Source organism: Anas acuta, chromosome 17, assembly GCF_963932015.1.
Source record: "Anas acuta chromosome 17, bAnaAcu1.1, whole genome shotgun sequence".
NCBI lineage: Eukaryota > Metazoa > Chordata > Aves > Anseriformes > Anatidae > Anas > Anas acuta.
The window spans coordinates 9,598,631-9,618,050 of NC_088995.1; the positions used below are offsets into that span (position 1 = coordinate 9,598,631).

General features: G+C 36.8%; 1 protein-coding gene across 1 annotated transcript in view; it reads left to right on the forward strand.

Annotated features, from left to right (window-relative positions):
• Positions 1-19,420, forward strand: part of PI4KA (phosphatidylinositol 4-kinase alpha) — a 60,049-nt gene that overhangs the window by 34,081 nt on the left and 6,548 nt on the right. The window contains exons 23-49 of the mRNA XM_068654406.1: positions 662-744; positions 1,012-1,082; positions 1,182-1,306; positions 1,745-1,826; positions 2,532-2,615; positions 3,041-3,130; positions 4,279-4,398; positions 5,285-5,377; positions 5,727-5,883; positions 6,128-6,255; positions 7,412-7,570; positions 7,822-7,973; positions 8,497-8,604; positions 9,350-9,477; positions 9,558-9,677; positions 10,299-10,378; positions 10,525-10,718; positions 11,458-11,548; positions 12,334-12,501; positions 13,029-13,082; positions 14,326-14,446; positions 14,755-14,884; positions 16,475-16,545; positions 17,326-17,398; positions 17,511-17,581; positions 18,158-18,267; positions 18,905-19,009. Of these exons, the coding sequence (XP_068510507.1) occupies positions 662-744; positions 1,012-1,082; positions 1,182-1,306; positions 1,745-1,826; positions 2,532-2,615; positions 3,041-3,130; positions 4,279-4,398; positions 5,285-5,377; positions 5,727-5,883; positions 6,128-6,255; positions 7,412-7,570; positions 7,822-7,973; positions 8,497-8,604; positions 9,350-9,477; positions 9,558-9,677; positions 10,299-10,378; positions 10,525-10,718; positions 11,458-11,548; positions 12,334-12,501; positions 13,029-13,082; positions 14,326-14,446; positions 14,755-14,884; positions 16,475-16,545; positions 17,326-17,398; positions 17,511-17,581; positions 18,158-18,267; positions 18,905-19,009 (2,968 nt within the window). The remainder of the gene's footprint in view (positions 1-661; positions 745-1,011; positions 1,083-1,181; positions 1,307-1,744; positions 1,827-2,531; positions 2,616-3,040; positions 3,131-4,278; positions 4,399-5,284; positions 5,378-5,726; positions 5,884-6,127; positions 6,256-7,411; positions 7,571-7,821; positions 7,974-8,496; positions 8,605-9,349; positions 9,478-9,557; positions 9,678-10,298; positions 10,379-10,524; positions 10,719-11,457; positions 11,549-12,333; positions 12,502-13,028; positions 13,083-14,325; positions 14,447-14,754; positions 14,885-16,474; positions 16,546-17,325; positions 17,399-17,510; positions 17,582-18,157; positions 18,268-18,904; positions 19,010-19,420) is intronic.

Sequence of the window (19,420 nt, forward strand, 5' to 3'; positions counted from 1 at the left end):
TTAGGTTGTACTGTTCTAATTTACTGAATTCACATATTTTTTTTCTTTAGAAGTATATTCATTACTGCTATGCAAAGAAGTGTGTAGCTGAAAGCTGAGGTGAAAGTCTAGCAGTAAGGAAAGTAGGTAGAAACTTCCCCCATCACGCTTTTACTTTGTCAATGGCTAACTTGTACAACAGTTTCCAGAAACATACTGGCTGTATTTTAGGAACAATTTTTTGATAAGTGATATTTGCATTAGTGCAAATTCAATAGAAGCAAAGCCTACAGAAATGCCAAAGATTGTATGTTTGTGATGTTTATGCATTTGTGGTGATTGATCCAAAGCTTTTAGAAATGCCAAGGATTGTATTGTATTTATATGTTTGTGGTGATTGTATAAGTGCATCATCGTCAGGTTTCCTGCTTCTGGCGTGTGAAAGTTACTCTCTGTGACAAACTGATGTTTTATCATCTGAGCCTAGTTAGCTGAATGCAGAAACATAGCAATATCACACTTAGTACAACTTAAAATTACCATGAAGTGAATCGTTACTGTAAGTGTGGGGTTTGCAATACGGGGTTAAAATACATAGATTTGTATTGAAGGTGTTTAGATAAAAGGGAAAAAAAAAAACACCACCAACAAAAAAACAACAGCAGAACTCTTCTTCTCCTAGGGTATTGCGTTCAACTGACCAAGATCGCTTCCAAGTCATGTTTTGCTATTTTGAAGATAAAGCAATTCAGAAAGACAAATCCGGTAAGTTTACTTATTTAGGTTATCTTGCAACTTGAAATACAATGAAGTTATTTCCAATCATGCCAAACTAGAACAAATCAGGCAACTAAATAATATAATGAGTCTCATTCATTAGATTGCTGTTGTCTTATTCTTGCCAAGAATGCTGTTTTCATTTTGAAACTGGTTTTTCAATGCTGTCTTGGTAAACATAAAGAATTTTGTAACTGTTAAGCATAAAGAAAACACAGTTCTTATGAAAACCTTTGTCTTCTCTCAATTCTTCAGGAATGATGCAGTGTGTGATAGCTGTTGCTGATAAGGTGTTTGAAGCTTTCCTGACAATGATGGCTGATAAAGTAGGTTACATGACAACTAAAATTTAAAATTAATGTACAAGTTCTCATTCATTTTATGAAAGTACGCTTGGATTTATACTACTATAATATGTTTTTTAGCCTAAAACCAAGGAGAATGAAGAAGAGCTGGAGAGACACGCTCAGTTCTTACTGGTGAATTTTAACCACATTCACAAGAGGATCAGGAGGGTTGCAGACAAGTACTTATCTGGTCTGGTAGACAAGTAAGTATAGATTTCACTTTTCTTTTTTTCTTGACTGCTTAGTGAATATTCATGCAACTAAGGAAAACAGTCATGTGGATTTGGTGGCTGGTACTTCTGAAACATGGTCTTGTAAAATGACATCCAACAGTATTTTTAATGCAGGCTCTGAAATCACTGCTTAAAATGTCTGTGTCCACCAGCATTCCCACGGATTGAACAAAGGAAAGCACCCACTGGAGTTGACATTGCCTTTATTTAATGGAATAACTCTACTTAGCTTGCTTTTTAGAGAGCTTTCAAATGTTTATTGAGCCAGTCTGTTGTGAATCAAGGCAAACTTTGTGATTTCTGTGCAGTATGAGATAGTTTTCTTTGAGCAGCTCCATTTCTTGATAAAATAATTTCCTTCCTCAGTTCTCCAAGGTTACTGTGTTTCTGAATGCTGTCTTGCTCTAGATTTCCTCACTTGCTGTGGAGTGGAACGGTGCTGAAGACTATGCTAGATATTCTGCAGACACTTTCACTGTCACTTAGTGCAGTAAGTGTATTTTTTACTGATGCTATATTTCCTTTTTTTTTTCTTTTTTTTTTCCCCCTTTCATAGAACTGATTTTTTTGCTTTTTATCTGCATTTGATAATTCCTTTTTTGGAGTTCTTCATTTACTTCTGCTTTCATCATTAAGATTGCATCAATTTTAAGCAGTAGACTTCCATGACATAAGGAGTAAATTTGCACTTCTGTTTCATAGACAGTAAAATAGCGCTTGAAAGTTGTCAGATGTTCAGAAAATCAAATTTAGCATTAAGAAAACATAGGATTACCCATTCTGGATTGTAATTACTGAATTCTTTTATTGGTTCGTTTTTATTTTTTGAATGATAATGGGTGTCAGATTATATTCTTTCCAGTCTGTGTATGTAATCTCTTGGATTTAGCATATATTATTAATCTGTAATACTACAAATATTACATGTTAGTATTTTTGAATGTGGAAATGCTTTATCAAGATCTAGTTTTGTACTAAACATAGAGGAGAAGTCTCTGGATTTTAGAACTACACAGAAAACCAAACTGGAATAAACCCCATCTCTTAGAGTTATTCAGACTGACTTTGAAAACAAATACGAACAAAATGTTGTGTTAAATCATACATTTTATTCGCGGGGTGTGCTATCTGTATTGTTCAAGTTAAGTGCTGATGAATTTTATTTTATTTAAACTTGATAATTGTTTTTGTTTAGGACATTCACAAGGACCAACCGTACTATGACATTCCTGATGCTCCATATAGAATAACTGTCCCTGACACACATGAAGCCAGAGAGGTAGGCGGTCCAGTCCTTCTTAATATATCATATACTAAATTAATGCCTGAATTTTCTTCTTCTTTTTTTTTTTTTTTTTTGTCTCAGTAAGTAACTCTGAGCTACTCTAAATGGTTGTTTTTGAAAAAAACAACCGAACAACAAAAAAACCAACTTTTTAAAAAAATGCTTACTTGTAGGTAAGGTTTTTTTAATACCATCTGACACTTGGCATCTATATTTTTGGGTCTTATTATTTCACTTGACTTGAAGTGTGACAGTTCTTTTCTTACCCAAGTGAACTGTTCATTATTAGAGAAAATATTAACTGTATCATGTTGCTACAACCTTTCTTAATCCCTGTACTGCTTATTACACCATTAAAACCCATGCCTCCTGTTAAATCTCCTGTATTTTACTGATGTATTGGTGCTTTGTTGTTTTAGAGTATAGTCAAGGATTTTGCTGCACGCTGTGGGATGATTCTGCAAGAAGCAATGAAGTGGGCTCCCTCTGTTACAAAATCTCATCTACAGGTGATGAGCCTGTTTCTGTGAAAGAATTTAATCCTTGTACATCTTCAAAATCAGAATTAAATTGTGTTGCTTTTTATTTTTTTAACTGTTCAAGCTTCATTTTTACTTTTTTTTTTTTGTCACTCTAAGATTCCCTTTATATCATTACCAGAGAATAAAATGTTGCTTTGATGTAGTCTAAATCTGAATATATTTAATATGACTTGTTTGTAAACAGTTGATCAGCCTGGACTTAATTCAGAAATCAGAATTTAGTATAACAGAAAGCTCTGCCTAGCAAAGTTTAATTATAGCTAGCTTAAAATACCAGGTGGACTGAAAAATGTAATTAGGTTGTAAAACTTGTTTCTTGTTTCCCTCTTGGGAGGATATTTTTTTCCAATCTATGCAGTTCATTTTTCAAATACAGAGAAATACTGTTATATATGAGACCACTGTAAACTACAGACTTTAATTATTAGAGCATGAATGTAGAAAATGCTCACATGTGGCAGAGTTCAGCAGAAAGTGGTAAAAGGACTTAGCAAAGACTACAGAAGACTCTTTATGATGTTCTAATAAAATAAATACTATATGTACACAAGAAGTCTCACTACAATGAAATAGAGGTCTCTTTTTGTTAACCCTTTCAGTAGTTGAAGAAAGCATGTAATTCTGGTTAGACCAGCGTTCTGTATTCTTGAAGCTGATAACAGAATTTTTGTGTAGGCTCAAGAACTCTCTTGGACACTGAAAATCTACTTAGTCTTTCCTTTCCTAAAAACAAAGTCCCAAGGGATTCTATCCTTATATAAAATAATAAATATATTCTCATCTTCCATGGAGCCCAGAGCACTTTGTTTTTTAAGGTTCTTTTTGTGAAAAGTCTTTTTAAAGGACTTCAGCCTTAAAGCATTACCTTATTCACTTAATCCCTTTACAAAATGGACCAAGGCTTACTCTTTTTGTATTTTGGATGGTGTTCAAAGTTTCTTACTGCCGGGGAGCAATGCCTAAAAGGGGTGAATAGAGATGGTCTACTTGTTGTCAGATGCATTTGTAATTAAGCTTTCTGGTAGTTTGTAATGTTGCAACACTTGCTTATGAGCTGTCTTGTTTTAAAAAACATAGTAATTTTTCAACAAATACATTTTTTTTGTGTACATCAGGAATACCTAAACAAACATCAGAACTGGGTATCAGGTTTGTCCCAGCACACAGGACTGGCTATGGCTACAGAAAGTGTTCTGCACTTTGCTGGCTACAACAGACAGAACACCACTTTGGGCGTGAGTATTTGCTTGTGTAGCTGTCATGCTAATTTTGTAACAAAATTAATTAACTAAATAATACAGATTTCCTAAAGCGTGGTAACAAGCAAGGAATCAAATACATATTTAATGTCTTTTAAGAGTTGTTTAGAGATGATTTTTAGTGGTTTGAAAGTAGTATCTTTGTACAAGGCTGAAACAAGCATCTTTCTAGAATAGTAAGGTGAGCCGCATCCATTTGCTCTAATTTTACATATGTATACTCAAAATATATTCTTGCATTGCATGTTTCATACAGTTATATGTAGTTTGTTACATTTCCTCTTTTCTCATATGTGGTTGTAATTTCTGACTTCCTGAAGAAACACCCAGTAGAATATGTTGCATTGTCAGCCAGCTTGTTTTCTAAAGAGGCAAGGTGAGAAATGAGAAAAATAGAGACTGTGCTGGAAGAAACTTTAAAACTGGAAAGTAAATAAGAGAAACAACTTTCTCATTTTCCTAATGTGTTCACAGTACTTGTTTTCATTAGGGCCGTCCTGCATGCTAGGAGCTGTACTGAAAGAAATATGGCAGGGAAGTAACCAATCAAGCGACAAAAGCATTTTTAGAAAGCTGTCAAATTCTAGAATTTTACTACCTTTTTAATGCTTTTTTTGGTCTTTCAAAAGTGTGTGTTTGTATAAACCTTAAAAAATTTAAAACTGTATACATGGAACTAAGGCGCATTTTCCTTATTTCATTTTTATCAGTCCTGCGACTGTCATATCTAGTAGACCTGATACTATTCTGATTATAAGCACAAAGAAAACTAAGCTTAAAACATAGGTAAAGGTATAAAAAGAAAAAGAGATAAGCGGTTGGATATGAACAGTATAAACAGCTATATGTGTTCTGGTCACAGGCAACCCAGCTAACTGAAAGACCTACTTGTGTGAAGAAGGACTACTCCAACTTCATGGCTTCTCTAAATTTGCGCAACCGCTATGCAGGAGAGGTAGGTACATACTTCTTTGAGTGTGTGGAGTGTTCACCATCTCTAGCATAGCTTTTTAGGGGATGTTGTCCGTTCCAAACTAAACTGTTCTGTGATTCTATGTTCTTTTAAAAAAGGACTCTACATTTCTACAGGATAAAGGGTATAATTTTCCTGTGTTATCAAGGAGCTCATTTTACTCTTGGTCTTGTGCAGAATTCTTAGACTGCAGACAAACCTATGTAGTGTTAGCAACGTAGAAAGAAGAGAGATCTGTTTGTTGTGGATATCCTTACTCAGCACGTGACCGATACCAAAGTAGACTTGTAAAAATACTGTTCTTTGTTGAAAAATTCATTATATTTTACAGGTTTCTGGAATGATTCAGTTCTCAAATGCTACAGGACGAACATCTGACCTGAATAAACTGATGGTCAAAGAGCTGAATGATGCTCTTGAGTTGGGTCAGACTGAATTCTACACCCAGGCAATGTTTAAGTTGACTGCACTGCTAATAAGCAGCAAAGGTAATGAAAACCAAATGGAGTTCTGCTTTGTGGATGTGAATGCCAAGATTAATAAACTACAAAAGCTACCTATATACAAACCCCATACACATCAACTTGATGCAAAGCTGCATTTGGAGATTTTTCAGTCAGGCTTATATTAAGGAAAGGGTGCTTAAGCTAGAAGCTATTTATTATCTATTTTCTTGTCGATGATGCATTTATTTATTCTGCTGAAGAAATCTGTGTGAATGTTTGTTTTCAGATAGTGATCCCCAGCTACTTCATCATCTGTGTTGGGGTCCTCTGCGAATGTTCAATGAACATGGCATGGAAACAGCAATTGCTTGCTGGGAGTGGCTGCTTGCTGCCAAGAATGGAATAGAAGTGCCGGTAGGAAGCTATCTAACTACTCTTTCTCTGCCACCGCAAGAGGGGGGGAAGAGAGATAGGGAGAGATTCACAGCTGTTGTCAATCTGTGTCAAACAAGGATATTAAATGCATTGCTAATCACTTTAACCTGCCAGGAAGTTTCTGCTGATGTATTGTTGGAAGTCTGAACGCCCTCACTCACTACATGAAGTGTGGGAAATGGATCTTTCTCATTAGCAGGGAAAGCTGTTGGGTTCTCAGCTGTACTTTGCTGCTGAGATACCTGAGCTGCTCATGAATCAGATCCCGAACTACTATGATTTATAGAATGCTGTTTTAAAGCAAATAGTAATTAATGTCTCTGCTCACCATTCAGAGCCTCTGGTATCTGGCATTGCTCCCTTGCAGAAAAAATAGGCTTGCAAAAGTACTAATCCTGTAGCAGGCTAGCATTGTAGCTGTATTTCTCATGTAAGGATGAATCCAATGGTAATAAACCAACTCAGCATGGTCAAGTGACAATCCACACATGGCTGAGAAAGCTGCCTGGGGTAATTGCTGTAGTTAGTGAGCACTAAATACTTAATTTGCTGGATATAATCGTTTATCTAAAAATTTACTTATGTCAGTTCTGTGCACGTTTCAGTGTTTAGCTTTCTTAAGCAATAGTTTAATTTCTTCTCCAAGGCTTCTGGGAAATTTCTTTGTATCTTGTTGAGGAGATGAGATAACCACCAACAGTTTCTTGGCCTCTTTTCTATTAGATGGTCCCACTTCCTAGAGAAGGTTCAGCAAAAGTGAATTTGTGTCATCTTTCTGTTGAGAGTTGACCCAGTGTTAAAGGTGGTAACCTTTAGCAGAGGGAGAGAAAGGCCAGCACTAGGTGATCTAACAGTTGGGCCTCTTCAACAAAATACAGCACTTGTCTGCTCTTCCCTCTGGTCCTTCTGTTACTAGCTGAACTTCCGAAGGAGTCTTTCTTCCCTTTGTGATTTAGCATATGAAAGACATTTTACTTCAGGTGGAGTTTATACACCTGTCTTTGCCTCTCCATCAGTGCTGCAGTGAATTTTAATTGAAGTAGTAGGTCATTGTATGCCCTGTGGAGAAATAGTACGCTTCCCATACAAGAAGATGCTCTTGAAACAGGAAATGCTGTAACCTTTGTTTTTGCAGTTCATGCGGGAAATGGCAGGAGCCTGGCAAATGACAGTGGAGCAGAAAGTTGGCCTGTTTTCTGCTGAGCAGAAAGAAGCAGATCCATTAGCAGCCTCAGAAGAGAGCCAGCCAAGGCCTTGTCCGCCAGAGGTCACCCCACATTACATATGGATAGAGGTGTGTATTTCATCTGGAATGTCCCACCTATGATGGTGTTGCAGTGATGTTGCGATTAAGGGGAGTCATGATGGTAGTCCCTCTGTCACAAAACCTCAGGGACACACTATTTTTAGAGGAGTATAATAATTGGGAGGGAGAAAGGTGTTTGAAACGGAAGAGACTGGTTTATTCATGTGTTTTTTGTTTGTTTGTTTGTTTTGAGTTGAAAAAACATCAAAGAAAGCATAGCATGTCTGTCTCCTTCTCAGTTTTTGGTGCAGAGATTTGAAATAGCCAAGTACTGCAGTTCTGACCAAATAGAGATCTTCTCCAGCCTGCTCCAGCGGTCACTTTCGTTGAACATTGGAGGGGCGAAGGGCAGTTTGAATCGGCATGTGGCAGCAATTGGACCCCGTTTCAAGTGAGCAGGGTTTTCTTCCTTGTTGAAAACAGTAACAGTATATGGGAGAAAAGAACTAACCACTAAATAAATATATATCTTGTCCTTGGCTTAAAGTGGTGAAAATTCTTTTAAAAGACTGGAATTATAAAGAGATTAAGCTCTGTTTTCAAAGTAGAAGTAGATAACTTTAGTTTGAAAGTCATTTTGGTGCTTCAGAAAATTTCATGGTATAATTTTGTATAGTGCATTGTCCAGATCATCGATCTAGTCAGTGCATCATTTGGGAATAATTTTGCTCCACCAATTGTTTTCACATTTGTGGCTTGAGGGCTTTAACTTTCTATGGTTTGGTCATCACAGCCTTAGGAACAGACTGATGACAAAACAGTTGCCAAGAACTCAGAAACAGACAATTTTCAGTGACCTAACTGGGATTATAGTATTATTGTAGTATAGCTGTAACTGTGGTTTCTATGGTGTTGCATTGGTCACCATTTCAAGAATGCCAAAATTTTCATTCTGTAAATATTTTGTATGTTAGGTTGCTGACTCTGGGGTTGTCTTTGCTGCATGCTGATGTGGTTCCAAATGCAACTATTCGAAATGTTTTGAGGGAGAAGATTTATTCCACTGCCTTTGATTATTTCAGGTACCTTTTGTTTTACTTGCAACTATTCACTAAAAGTGTGTGTGTGTGCGTCTGACTTCCTAAACCTTCCATGATAGTTCAAAGCACCAGCTGTCTTTCTGTTCTAGTGATTTCACTTCCTTTCATGTTTTTGCCCATTTTAACAAAGGCTTTTATTTTCCTTGTGCTTCAGTGTAGTTCATGAACCATCTTGATAAGGCTTAGGTGTAAGTTCCATTTTTTTTATGTGTGGTCTATAAGGTAGTATCTTCAGGAATGTTTGTTCTTTTCTTCCGTACCTTATCCTGGTAACTTAATGCTCAAAACTGTACCTAGATTTATAAGATGTAAAAGGCTGTTATTACAGAATGTATGGCTGAAATGCAGTTTTATCATTTTAAAATACACCCACATTGAATTTGATTTCATGATTTGATGTGGACACAGCAGACAATAATGTAGTTAATAGGAATGTCTGACAATGTAAGGAGGTTAGTCAGTCATAACATTAAATGTTGAATCCAAGATGCTCACAGGCTGCCATGTTAATTTTCAGTTATAATAGGAAACTTCTGTTATAATAGGAAACTGAGATATAATAGGAAGCTTCAGTCAGACAGAATGAAGCACTGAGGATAAAATATAGTGATGTGTAGTCTCATCCTTGAAGACTGTGGTCAGAAGGAAAAAAAGTTGTCATTAATTTGTGGCCCTCTTTTTTAATATAATATGTTCGACTTCTTATTATTTGTATGATTTCTTTAAGTTGCCCTTCAAAGTTTCCTACACAAGGGGAAAAGAGGCTTCGTGAGGATATCAGCATATTGATAAAGTTTTGGACAGCAATGTTCTCAGACAAAAAGTATCTGACAGCAAGCCAACTTGTGCCACCTGGTAAGTTCTTTTATTTGCAGTTTCAAAAGTCTGTTGTTTCTTTGGTTGCATTCTACATCAGATCTGTGTTCTGTTATTAGATAATCAAGACACCAGGAGCAACCTCGATATCAATGTTGGGTCTCGGCAGCAGGCTACACAAGGATGGATAAATACCTACCCTTTGTCTAGTGGCATGTCGACCATATCTAAAAAATCAGGTATCTTTTCAATTCTAACCAGCCAACTTTACAGAATATTTTGTATGCAGATGTTGCTTAAGGTCAGTATTTAACATTGGGCTCATATTCTCCTCCTGGAGGGAGGAGAACATACCAATGCCAACTCTGGAGAGGAGAAAAAAAGTAGTCTTACTGACAACAAGCAGCAAATTTTTGAAATTACCTGTTTTATTTGATAGAATGTTAAATTCTCTAGTACAGAAGATATAAGAATAGAGGTCAGGATTTATTGAAATCCATAAAGAAATTGCTTTCCACAGGCATGTCCCTAGTGCTTTTCTGGGGACATCAGAGTGGCATTAAACTGTGAAGTGTGTTTTGTACCTTTACAAACTGTACTCTATAATATGCTGTTGTGTTTCTAAAGTGAATGCAACATTGGCTAAACTAGTATCCCTGTAACCTGTTGTACTCCATATATCCAGAGAACAACTGCACAATGAGTAGTGCTGACTTTGAGGTCACTCCAGTGTAAATTTACAGGTGTCCTATGGTGATTCAGTTCTTATGTGTTGATGTTGCCGGCTGTAGACAGATTGAAAGCAGAAGTTAACATACAGAATGAAAGCCACTAAAAACTTTTTTTATCCTTTTCTCAAGGAATGTCTAAGAAGACTAACAGAGGTACACAGCTACACAAGTACTACATGAAGCGAAGGACGTTATTGCTCTCATTGCTGGTGAGTGTTTAGAAGAATGTGGAAACCGTATGAATTTATAAATGTGTTGTCTTTGCAGGATGCACAGACTAAAGTATCTTGTGAGGGTGAAATGGGAGTATTTTATCTTCTTCCAGAAAACATGTATTTTGTTCGGTTTCCCTCAGGCTACTGAGATTGAACGCTTAATCACATGGTACAATCCACTCTCCTCCCCTGAATTAGAGTTGGATCAAACTGGAGAGAGCAGTGTTGCAAACTGGAGGTCTAAGTATATCAGTCTTAGCGAGAAGCAATGGAAGGATAATGTGAATCTGGCTTGGAGCATTTCTCCTCATCTTGCTGTACAGCTCCCTACCAGGTGAGAAATTTCAAAAGAAAAATCTGATGTAATTCCTGCTGCCTTTCTTAGAAGTTGAGTGAATACTGACACTGTAAGTATTGATGCTGCTTGCTTCCATTTACAGCTTACTTACGTGCTTTCACAGCTGGCTGAGACCTTTCAAATATAAAGAAGTGGATTACTTTAAAAGATAGTGATTTGGCTTAAGCTCTAGTGGCATCTGGTTTCCATTCTTTCCATCCATTCTATGCTAATACTTAGTGTTTTGTTCAGCAAGAATTATGCTTGTTTTTTAATAGTGTTTAACCCATTAGCAGGCATAGCATTTAAACAGTTCTAAAATAACTTTGAATGAAATGTACTAGCTATATATTGGCTTGCACTTTAATAAGTATGCTAGGAGAATTAGCATAGTTTGCTTTGGAAGGGAAAGGAAATTCTTTCCCTATTACAACAGTGATACTTTTTGCCAAATAGAATTCTGTGTGCAGGTTTCTGTAGAATCCCAGACATTATATTTCAGTCAAGAATTCAATAATGGGGTAAAATGCTAGTGGTTTGTACAAAGCACTGGATGAGGACCAGTTGTTCCTGAATCCCTTTTTGACAGCATATTGTTCCTTCAGTATGCATTATTTCATAGTTGGACTATTTGTTTATTAAGCATATGCATTTATGCCTTTTGTAGTTCACAGCATAATTAGAAGAGGCTTTCACAATTTTCTCATAAGAATATTATATTCCTGGTTATATGTAGATTTAAGAACACTGAAGCTATTGGAACAGAAGTGACTCGTCTGGTTCGGTTGGACCCAGGAGCTGTTAGTGATGTTCCTGAAGCAATAAAGGTACTTGTGAATATTTATGCTGTCACAGGGCCCCATAATTCATTCAGTTACATTGGAGAATACAGTCTTTACTTAGCACAGTGCATGCTCTAGTGCTAAGCATATTTCCATAGGAGAAAATGACAGAACAGCTTTGGAAATAAGATGCTGAGGCAAGAATCACAGGAATAAGAATAGATGGCTAGTTAGCTCTTGCTATCAGGCTTATTGTCACCATACACAGAATGTCTGAAAACTCGTTGCTTGCAGTACATCCACCATTTCTGTTCATTTTGCATAATGTGTAAAAAGACCCCAGGACCAAGTCACGGTGAGCACTGCTGCTGAAGCTATCTCAAGCTTAACCCATTCTCTGTGTCAAGAGGCCAAGCTTCCTAAAATGGAGAAGACTCATCATGTTTATCTGCAGTAAAGCATTCTAGTCATGTGAGGGACAGTCTTGTCACTTGCAAAATAAACAAGAAAACTTCACCTTCTTTGACTGTTGCAAAAGGGCTTATTTTTTCTTCTTTCTCCCCATGCTAGAACTCCTCTGTTGTGCTTGTAGTAATTTGACTCACTAATTTCATCTAGTGATCTGGGAGGTGAGGTGATTCCACTAGTTAGATTTCCATGGGAAAAATGCTTTAGATAAAATAGCTATGATGTTGTGAAATAGAACGTAGGCTATTTCTATTGGCTTGCGATAATAAGCTAGATAATAGCATCACTGTCTGCTCTGCTGTGTATTACCCAGACATTACTGGGTGCTGTAAACTTCTAATGTGTTTGACCTGCTTTTCCAGTACCTGGTTACCTGGCATACAATTGATGCTGATGCACCTGAGCTCAGCCACGTTCTGTGCTGGGCACCAACGGATCCACCAACTGGCCTTTCCTATTTTTCAAGCATGTACCCACCTCATCCTCTAACAGCTCAGTATGGGGTTAAAGTCCTGCGATCTTTTCCTCCGGTAAGATGAGTTCCAAGACAGCCTTAATGCTTCAAGTGTGGTTATGATCTTAGTCATTGTGGCAGTTGGTTCTCAGTTTTTAATACAGTGGAGAGACGTGTATGTGGAATGGGCACACCACATTGGGGAGAGTGAATAGATTGGGATGAAAATTTAAAGTCAAGCGTCCCAAATAATACTGGCTTGTGTACTTCCAATTTTATTGTCATAAATCACACCAAGTTGAATTCTTCAGAGTGTTCCTCTCAAATAGTTCCTTTTCTTTGTTCCTATTCCTTGTTAAACTTGTATTAGGACTATAAAATATGTGATTGTTAATGATATTTTTGAAGTCAGAAAGGGCAGAAAAAATCCTTTGATTTGAGAAGATAATGCGTGTGTATAGAGTTTAAAATGAAGAGGCAGTGGTATTTGAAATTTTATTCCATCATGTAACTGAAAGAAGCTTTTCTGTGCGTGTGACCTGTCTTCCATTCTTGAGTGCTAAAACAGTAACAATAAAAACCCTGATGTCTTTTCTTTTCCAGGATGCCATTTTATTCTACATTCCACAGATTGTTCAGGCACTACGGTATGATAAGGTGAGGATATAAAACAGCTGTATATGAACCAAGCAAACTTCTAGAACAGCTTTCAGACTTAAAACTGCAAATTAGTCAAACTCTAAGGTTAAACTACTGCTGCTTATTATTATGTTATATCTAATATATAAAAGACAAATGTCTGTGGAGGCTAACTTGCTTTGGATACACCTCTTTTATGAACAAGTAAACTTGAGAAACCAGAGGCTATGAAGCTCATCTGTCAGGAGCAAAATTTTGGTATGGGGACCCTCGGCTGAGGACTCTGAATATGGCTTCTGAAGGTCTGCATGAGACAAGAAGTAATGAAATTAATTTTAAATCACTATGCTTAAGCATTTTCCTGTGGAGTTATTCAGAAAAACATCTAGGGGTGTCTCACTGTTCCATCACCAACGTGAAATCAGATCTTAGCTTTATCTTGCAGAAGTAAGGAGCAAAGCTTGAGGACCACGTTCACAGTTCATTAATATGAGGTCATTGTTATATGCCAATAAGGTGTGTGAACTTTGGCTGGTGCATTATTTTCGCATTAAGACATCCACAGACAGTAAAGTAGGTGGCTGTATATAGTTATTTTTTAAGAACTTTTTATAAATAAATAAACTCTGTGGTGCAGATCATGAGCATCAGATGTTTGACTTGTCAGTCAAACAGAGAAACCTCCACAGACTGAAGTAGCAGCTGCAAGTAGAGGAAAAGGAATGCTGTCCCTGGAATGAGTAGAATTCCCTTATACATTTCAAATTCCCTTATACATTTCAAATTCTAGAATTTCTGTGGAACTGTGCCAAGATGTGTTGCTCTTGACACCAAAATGTGCAGTCTGTATAATTCTGTCTCCATTTCTGATATTACAGGAGCATTTAGTGATGCCAAGCAAGACCAATGCCTCTATGGCAGTTCCTGTGCATTGTACACATACTAGGAGATGCCCAGATCTCAAGGAGATTTGAACTCCAAATAGAACATATAGTAAATGGCACAGAGGTGGGAAGATAGAGTAGTGGAATATGTCAGTAATAAAGCTGAAAACAGTTTAGGTCAATTCCCTGCCTGTTAGAATACACCATCAGTCTTTAAATGTGTTTTGTTTTTTTTTAACAATGTGAATTTAATTGCAGTGGTCTTCCTTTCATCCTTTAAATATTTTTGTGTTTTGAAGAATTGCTGATAGAAACAGTAAAATTCAATCTGTTTGAGTTATAATGATCTTTGCTTACTGAACTGGATATGATTGCAGATGGGTTACGTTAGAGAATACATCCTGTGGGCAGCTGCCAAATCCCAGCTCTTGGCTCACCAGTTCATCTGGAACATGAAAACTAATATCTACCTGGATGAAGAAGGACACCAAAAGGATCGTGAGTGATGTAAAATATAATATAGTTTTTAACTCCTTGCCTTAGTTCAGAATAAATCTCCCTCCTGCTTTCGCTCTTGGCAGGAGGAATCCTTTTAACTGGGAATTTCTTTCATTTTTAGAGATGGGGTCCATGCCCATTCTATAGAAGTGTCCTGCCTAACAGAATGTATCAAAAGAGATGCAGCAATGTTTGCGTCAATACTTTTTTCTTTTGAATACTACCCGTAGCTGGCTATTCCGGTCACCCATGATATTTAGCTTTTAAAAATACGCTTCTTATGCAGATGCTTCCTTTTTCACATGCAGCTGACATTGGGGAACTCCTGGAGCAACTAGTAGAGGAGATAACTGGCTCATTATCTGGCCCAGCCAAGGAGTTCTATCAGCGGGAATTTGATTTCTTTAATAAAATCACCAATGTTTCAGCCATTATCAAGTAAGTGTTATACTGCAGAGATTGTGCTCTTCTGGGACTCGTAGTTCTGGAAATTCCCAGCATCATGGTTAAAAGGCTAAAGTGCTTTCAGTGTTTTTGAAGATAGTATTTTCAAGAAAAAAAAAAAAAAGAATTAATCACTCATATGATAAGAAATTGATTTTGTTTTTAATGTAACTTAAGAGTCATAGTAGGATGTAAAGGCTCATTTTACATTGATATTTTATATTTGGTCTGATCTGTGTGCTTTGGACCAGAGTTCTTCAGTCTGAAACATCTATAACAGTTTTATAAGTATTTTTCCTTCCTTCCTAAATGGAAGGAAGAGAATTCCTGTGGTTACGGAGAAAGATGTGTTTTCACAAGCACTGGACTGTATGTCTTTAAAACTGAAAGTCTTGCTCACAGATTCTCACTGCTGATTGAAGCAAGGTATTTAATTTAACTTTATAAAGCTTGCCAGTGGATGGCAGCAGCTCAGCACACAAGTTGCAAGTCTGTAAGTGTGGTTTTATTGCATATTTTTAAAACATTCTCTGGTGTGTTCAAGTATTTGAAAGGCATTTAAAATGTATTTCCTGGAACGTACCTCTTTTAAAATGAAGCTTTGCAAACCACCAGTATAAGGGCATTGGGCTAAAGGACACTTGTTTTGCAAAAACTATCAAATATTAAGTGTCTTTTATGCGTGTGTCAAAATGTTTTCATCCAATAGGATGAGTTAAATTGAGTCTCTAGGGTCTGAATATCTAGATATTTAGGATGAATTTGTTAGTCATAATTAAGCAACTGTTTATAATTATGCATTGCAAGCATTTTTTTGCACCCCAGACTTAAAACACATCTGTTTTTTTATGCATCTCTCACGTAAAGACAACACAGAGGAGATACTATTTGCTTTGTAGATGGCATAAATGAACAAATGTATCATCTGTGATTATTTCGTTAGCTTAAGTGTTATGGTACTGCCTCAGTAATCTGCTGTACCTCTTAAACCAGAGCATAAGGAATGCCTTTCAGTTACATGCTGCTACTCCAGGTGAGTGTGCAATTTGCAATTACATGACTAATTTCAATAGATGGTTAACACAAGTGCCTGTGCAAATTGGGTAATTGCACATGCTAATCGTTAACCATGTTACCAATTATCCAGTTGACACCTGCAGTCATGCTAAGTATGTGAGCAAATTAGGCGTGTAATTGCATAGGCATTTTACTGGCTTGTCCTTTTCCAGTTAGCTTGTACTACTTCCAAGGCAATGTTCTTACTCTGGAGTAAGGTCCACAAAGGAAAATTGTATCAATATAACTGTAGCAATGCTTGCATGATTATGCTTGAATTTCTCTACGAGGAAGAGTCTTCATTTCATTTACTGTTTGATTTTGTCAGCAACCTGTATATCAAGTCAGTGTTAGATCTGCAAAGCAAAGACTAAGTCTACAAAGTGAAGACTCATTAAGAAGAGGTGCAGCAAGAGATCTTTGTCATTACAGACGGAAACGTATTTTGTGAAGTTTTGTATAAATCTGAAACAAACTTCAGGGTAGTATATAGTATGTAGGTAGATAAAATATCGTTTATCTTTCTAGGCCATTTCCTAAAGGAGATGAAAGAAAAAAAGCTTGCTTGAGTGCCCTGTCTGAGGTGAAAGTGCAACCTGGTAAGAAGTGATTTAATAATGTAGTGGACTTTTTGCGTTCGGTATGAGTACTGTATTTTCTGCAAGCAAACATTGAAATGTCTGGCAAGTGGATACTCACTGTTTTGATGCTTGTGACTAGGTGACTGCTCTTCTGTTACAGTTGGATTGTTTCAAATATTTTTACGCTGCCAATAATTTCTACGTGGTGCATCAAAACTTGCCCAAAAGTGCTTGCAGTTAAATTAGGTAACACAGAGATAAAAATAGCAATGTATATCTGAAAAGGGACAATAAATAAGCCTTCATTCTCCTTTTTCTCCCATCAGACACGCCCTTTTAACATCATTGTCTCAAGGTCCTTATATTTTTAAACATATTTTCCCTATCTGAATCTTCCCGTTAAAATGGACTTTGATGAAAGCTTGTCCTGACCTCTGTGTAACAAGTCTCAATTCTTGTACCATGTTTTTGTTGCTAAGGGCCCTCCCTAGTACACTGGGATATGCTGCCATATCTTATTAAAGGCTATTATAAGAGAAGCCTTACCTTTACATTTCTGTGATAAAGATTCTACAGTATTAGTCTAAAACTGTGTTATTGTAGTTTTGCAGTTGCTGACTAGTGGAAAAGGTACTGCACCCTTCTTGGCTTGCAGACTGTACTCTCCAGTTTATCTGTAACATTTATTTAATTCAGAAGCATGTACTGAAGCTAGAGATGCTAATAGCAGTTATTCTCTGACTGTCACTGTCACACTGGCCAATGAGTTTGTTCTCAGCTGTCTGTTCTATTTTGCAGGCTGCTACTTGCCCAGCAATCCTGAAGCTATTGTTCTGGACATTGATTACAAATCAGGAACTCCTATGCAGAGGTAACATGCTCTTGTTGTATTCTTCCTTTAAGTTAATTCATTATATTTTTTCTGTAAGTTATTGTTTGGCTAACTTGTGCTCATCTTCATCTTTGTGTTTATCACAATTTAGTGCAGCAAAAGCACCCTACTTGGCCAAATTTAAAGTGAAGCGATGTGGAGTTAGTGAGCTTGAAAAAGAAGGTTAGTATATGGGTCTTAATCATTGATGCTACTAATGAAGAGTCAGCAATTCCTCTAAAACTGTCTGCTTTTAGTGACCTGTGCTGCTGCAGTAAAAATATTTCCATATTGAACTTTATCTGCAGTGGTTCAGCTTAGAAACAAAACTGCATAAAATGGAGATTTTTTTTTTTTTTTTTAAGTCTCTGGAAGGAAGCCACTATACGTGTCCTGAAGAAATGTGAACAGTTACTTTAGACTAACATAAATTAATTGCCTTTCTCTGGTCTTTAGTGTGTAACAAACTCCATGTTTTGGCACCTTTTTCTTGTAATAAATTTTGTGGGATACTCTAGCTGACTAGCTTAATGTAATTCAGGCATTTATCAAGTAAATCACAAAGATTATTTTAATGTATATGTTCCAATTCCAATATAGAATGGGAACTGCCTTGCAGAATTCACCTTGCAAAGCAGAAAATTCTGTAGTGGAACCTGCAGTGTGAAATGTTACGGTTTTGAGTGCTAAGGTTTTGTCATGATAGAAAGTTACTAACCAAAGTCTACATCTGGGTTTTGCTTTGTGCTCTTCTTGCAGGTCTGCGATGTCGTTCTGATTCCATAGACGAAAGTGCAGAAGAAGGGGTAGACAGTAAGAAAATCTGTTGGCAGGCAGCTATCTTTAAAGTGGGCGATGACTGCAGACAGGTACAAAGCTAACTAGGCTTTGCAGTTGTAGAAGACAGATTTGTAAGTGACAGTATGTAAGAAGGAAATAATCTTAGTGTGGAAATGTGTTGGTTTTTTTTGGAATTTTGAGAATCCCCATTAGCTGTGGACTGAGGGAACAGAACTGTGTTGTACCACTGTAGAAAAATCTGGTTTGGAAACAAAGGTCATTCTTTCAAAATAGTTCATCTAATGCAATGACTTACATTTTATTCTTTTTTAGAATATATTATTTCAGCTGAATTATTGGTAACATAAAGTACTTTCCAAGATGATACCTTGTATGTTGAAGGTTGATTGTTTTTGGTTAAAGAGGAATGCTTGCTATTATTTCTGGAGTTATTAGTAGTCCTCTTAATCAAAGAATGATGGAAAAGTTTGTTCTTCATAGTTTGTCAGCAGTTAAATCTTCTGTGTTGCTTGTTACCCATTTAAAAAACATTTATTTTTTCCTTTTTTGATTTCCCCCAGAGTCTCCGTGTATGCACAAGCACACATCTGCAGACCTTCTGGGGGAACTTAATGTTCACTTCAGAGTTCTTCAGAGCTTTTTTGTAATCTGACTTACTATCCGTAACCCCTGTAATGTTCATGCAATTTTTTTCTTGTATAACAGGACATGTTAGCTTTACAAATCATCGATCTCTTCAAGAACATATTTCAGCTGGTAGGCCTGGATCTTTTTGTGTTTCCATACAGAGTAGTTGCCACAGCTCCTGGGGTAAGTGGGCCTTTAACTGTACTGCTGTAGAAAATAGTTCCTAATTAAAAAAAAAAAAAAAAAAAAAAAGCACACACAAATTTCCATACTGCAAGGAAATACTGACAACATTGCTTATGCCAAATGTTTGGATTACCATTGACAGGGAGAGTCTTTCCTCTCCTGCTTCCTGTGTTTCTAAAATTTTTGGCTCTGAAATTTTGCTGTTTGATTTTGGGGACTACATTGTGCAAGTCTATGTAAAGTAGCAGATATTGTCTTATGCTGAATGGAAATTCTTGAAGTTTGGATATACTTTCTTTAAGAATTAACTAGAAATTCTGTATTCGGTGATCTGTAGGCTTTCCCGCATTTCCTGGGGGACCTGCGTGACTGGCAAGAGCCATGAACAAAATATATGTTGGGAGTGTG